The 4,375-nt window shown below is 28.5% G+C and overlaps 1 protein-coding gene across 2 annotated transcripts; it reads right to left on the bottom strand.

Moving 5' to 3' along the window:
• Positions 1–2,692: 2,692 nt before the first annotated feature.
• Positions 2,693–4,325, bottom strand: LOC109863372. 2 transcript variants are annotated; one of them, XM_020443626.1, is made up of 5 exons: positions 4,180–4,325; positions 3,598–3,933; positions 3,353–3,422; positions 3,038–3,085; positions 2,693–2,837 (listed from the first exon to the last, which is right to left on the bottom strand). In XM_020443626.1, the coding sequence occupies exons 1-5, from the start codon at positions 4,221–4,223 to the stop codon at positions 2,721–2,723; spliced, it is 615 nt and encodes a 204-aa protein (XP_020299215.1). In that variant the 5' UTR covers positions 4,224–4,325; the 3' UTR covers positions 2,693–2,720. The 2 variants fall into 2 exon arrangements, with proteins under 2 accessions (XP_020299215.1, XP_020299217.1); XM_020443628.1 differs by lacking the exon at positions 3,353–3,422.
• Positions 4,326–4,375: the final 50 nt, after the last annotated feature.

The raw sequence follows: 4,375 nt of genomic DNA, 5'->3' as shown, positions 1-4,375 counted from the left end.
CGTAACGCGTAATCAGAGATTACGTGTTTAATATAAAACAATATTGAATATAAGAAAGAGTGAGAAATACATCATAACATTTGTTTCCGACCTCTACATACTTATTGACATTATACGTCTTTGTAAAGTAAATATTTAGTATGTACGATGTTTTGAAGGCTACTTTTTCATTCTTTTTGTTCGTGTTATAAGCGTGTAAGCAGCAGCCTTAGTTTTCAAACTTCAATTGTTCATAACTTTTTTATTAACAACGAGCGACGGCTAAAATTTACGGATTGTTACTCAGGAAGGTGTCCTTGACAACATATGTCAAGCTCATTGAAATCGGAGGGGGGTGACCTTTTCTGTACATTTACCGGGAAAAAGACTGCACCGGTAGCTGTCTTTTCTTACTACGCTACTGTATAAAGGTAGGTTTTGTAGTTTGGCGATATTTTGTTCTATAGAAATGCCGCGTTTTATAAATCGCGATATACGAATCTCGCATAAGCGCGCATAGTAAAGAAACAAAGTACTTAGCCTCCATTCTAATATGTAAATTGCGTTCAAGTGATTTCGCGGTTTACGAAAGTTATCTCTACTGCTATATATATATATATATAGAAATATGGTTAGTGATAAAAATATGACTTTTGAAATGTAAATTTTCACTGTTCAATATGCGAAAACGTTCCTATTCGAGATGTTTTATTTGAGATAGTCAGTTCAATATTTGTTTTTTTGAAACAACTACATTGAATAAACTATAAACAAATTTTTAAACTATTTAATAGTGATTACAGCACAGACTCAAAAAAGATTACATTTGTACTGTCTACGATTGAAAGTGATTATTGCTTTGTAAGTGTTTTATACATTTATTTTTATGGATATGTAATGTTGAAAGCAGCAATTGCGAGTATGTCGGAAAAAAGTTTCATGGCTTGATTGCTCTCAGGTTTTTTTGTGACATATACATAAATCAGAGCAAAAAAACGCCTGAAAACTACACTAAGTTCAATAAAAAATGTAAAGTGAAACGGACAAAAACTTGTTCGTTCTGCGCATATCTCGTATCAGAAAGCCATCTTACTTTACAGCCATTAGATGTTAGCGAGTATCTCGCCAATGTAACACAAACCGCTATCGCCACTTTGCACTCTTTACTTTTCTTATGCAAAGACCGATTTTCTTTTCTTGCTGAACTTAATAAAAATTGTCACAAACACAAAAACAAATCAAATAGTAGAATATAGTGATCTTTAATCAGGGTTCCTTATCACTGACGCTTTTGATTGATACTTCGATGTAAATCTGTAGAGATAGCTGTGGTAAAGAAGAGCGCTATATCTGCGATATTGCATCTCGCTCTATGTTTATTGCATATTATAATAGATATAATAGATATAATAGATATAATAGATATAATACAAAGATAAAGTGACGCAATAATTTTGATAGCGCGTCTGTCGATAAAGTCTGAATGTATTGTAGTTGTAAGTAAACATCTATCATTTTAAATTGCGAATGCACGCGCATCTAGTGTACTGCATGTTACATGACGTATCAATAGGTTCATTAAAAAAGATATATGTAAAGTTCTAGAAACTTCTGTAGTATTATAAAAATGTTTATGAGTCTAAATAAGTAAAACAATAGATAAAAATTACGACAAATGACATTATTTGTACATATTGAGAAGTTGTCATAGAGAAGGTTTGTAACACCAAATATTATTATGAGAGTAAAAGTACTGTAACTTTGTATTTTTAAAAAAGAGACGATAAAGGTAGCAAGCAATAAAGTTCTGTTTGGGAGAACACATTTGTTCTTAGAGTATTAGTAATACAGCAAAACAAAATGATTATATTAAGGTACATATAAATATATAATGTATAAATAGTAATATTGTAGACCCCGTGAAATTGTTAAAGAGAATAATAATCAATGAAAAGGCCGATACTAATGTCACTGAAGAAGACTCAATCCAGGAGTCGAAACGTCTGACATTAATAAAGAAACATTCACATCCACTGACATCCAGTATTTTTTGCCTCGTATCAACCTTTTCATTGATTATTATTCTCTTTATATATATATAATGTATACATATAAATATGTTCACATATAAACTTGGTAGAAAATATTGCACATTGTTTAAATCTTAAGACACATTAAAAAGTAACCAGAGAAATAAAGCAAATGGTATGTTTATTATAAATAAAAATTATATAACACAAATGATTTTATAGTTAAAACATAATAGAGTAAAACTACCGTAACTCTTACTGTTTTATAATTATTAGTAATAATCTTAATCAATGTATATTAATCTCGTTAAATTTAACATTAAATAATATATAACGGTTTTCTCTTATTTCTATAATCTTATGTATATATGTTGTAATGTTTTACTATGTAATTAATATATATTTATTTTTTGTGCAAAATGCTTAATGACTACTTAACTTTACATCAATACTTGAATCAAATAAATTATTATAAACTATTTACTTTTAATACAGATCTAATTTTCTTTTGTGGACAACTGGCGCGAATTATTAACTATATTAAAATCCGTAAACTGTATTACCGATTTTAAATATAAGTAATAAATATTTTTTGTTGTCATAAAAGAAAACTTTTCTTATTAAACACAAGTCACATAAATATTGAGAAATACAAGTAATTGGTAGCATTTGTCCCTTTAAGATAAATAAAACGAGTATACAAGTCTAACATTAAATCTCTGTAAATAAATGCATTTTACGGTTTGGAGAAAAGTTATTTTTTATTTTAACTAGTAAAGCACGACGATCATTAACTTTGTGTTTCACGGCGACAATAACATAAAATGGCTGGAACAGATTACAAAATCTTATATAATAATTTTGTATATGTTTGCAGAGATTAGATCAAAAAAATATATGTTTATAAGAACAAACAAAATATCAATTTGGAAATATAAAATAGTTTACATTTAGAAACTCAAAAAAATCGTTAAACTACAAGAAACATTACTTATAGATTACTTCAAATAGTCTAGAAAAACATTTACCGCACGATGTCTGTCTTGCAGCATTTGTAAGAACTTTCCATCGGTAACCTGAAAATATTTTGTGCTGTTATCATTGAATGTGATGTCCTTGCGCATTGTATAAAAACACATAACTTTACATATTAATGTTATTATATCGAAAACACTTTAAGATATATTATATAACTACAAAATACCTCTACCACACTTACGTATATAAATATATGATATGTACAAAACCCGAAATGTGTAAATTTTTATATATATAAAATTAGATAAAGTAAATCATATATATTGATAAAGCAAATGACTATATATAGTACTTCCTATACGTACCAACAACAGGCCTTCGGCTGAATATATGTTGTTAATAATACAGTTCATTAGTGCACCTATGTTAATATCGCTATCACAAGTAACAATGACAATTAATATGTAAAATTTCTTTGTTTACGTATTAAGTATATATTATAATACAACATCGTATATGCGGCAAATGGATTTCATATGCAGTTTATATAAAACGTACATACATTGTGTATAAATATGCAAAAATCTATACATACGTAAAAGTGGTTTACCTGACTATGTAATGTATTCCTTGTAGTATAGACGTCAACGATGCAACAGTTTTTGAATGCTTTGCAAAAATATTAAAAAGACAAGACACTCTATCACTTTTTTTTAAATTTACTATACTTTCATAAGATGGCAGAATATTAGTTGAAAAGGAATAAAAAGATAAGAAAATATTCCTGTGAAGTCTAGAACAAGGTAAAAATTTAAACATTTCTTCTTCTTTTGACTGCGTTTCATACATAGTTTTTAATGTATACCACGTAGAAGAGTTTTCATACGTGGAATTTTCTAACATTAAACTCTGGCAAAATATCCATTTCTGCCAACTTGGCAAAAGTCTGCAATGAAACAATGTATATACCTTTACTCAAAGAAGAGAGAGAAAAGGAAATATAAAAATCACTAGTCGTGATAATGTTTTTTTGTAACAACAACAAGGGCAACAACTATAACAAAAATACTAATAGTAACAATAATAAGAAGAATGTGAAATTTACGATAATCGTATATAAACGTAAAACAACATAACTACAATCAGATACCGTCTTTAATACTATTATTTTGCTATTAAGTCAATAACGTACCTGTTTCGTGCAGGATTGTGTATATGCCACGTTAACTCAGCCATAACAATATCTTTGCACTTTATGCTATCGAGAATACATGCCCATTTTAAAACTTCGTAATATAACTGATTAGTGACATTATTTTCGGAAGAAGGCGTATGCGACGAATCCTCAAGAAATGTATTCAATACATCCAAAATTTTCTCCTAATAAA

The sequence above is a fragment of the Pseudomyrmex gracilis genome, unplaced genomic scaffold, assembly GCF_002006095.1.
Source record: "Pseudomyrmex gracilis isolate BER0280 unplaced genomic scaffold, ASM200609v1 scaffold_4479, whole genome shotgun sequence".
NCBI lineage: Eukaryota > Metazoa > Arthropoda > Insecta > Hymenoptera > Formicidae > Pseudomyrmex > Pseudomyrmex gracilis.
Note: the sequence above shows the minus strand (reverse complement) of the source record. Positions and strands in the feature narration are given on the sequence as shown.

Excerpts from the sequence above, each read along its gene's own strand:
- LOC109863372 (XM_020443626.1), bottom strand. The coding sequence starts at position 4,223 with ATGGCTGAGTTAACGTGGCATATACACAATCCTGCACGAAACAG. Across the intron at positions 3,934-4,179 it reads CACAATCCTGCACGAAACAG|ACTTTTGCCAAGTTGGCAGA; the intron begins GTACGTTATTGA and ends GTTTCATTGCAG. Across the intron at positions 3,086-3,352 it reads CAGCCGAAGGCCTGTTGTTG|GTTACCGATGGAAAGTTCTT; the intron begins GTACGTATAGGA and ends AAATATTTTCAG.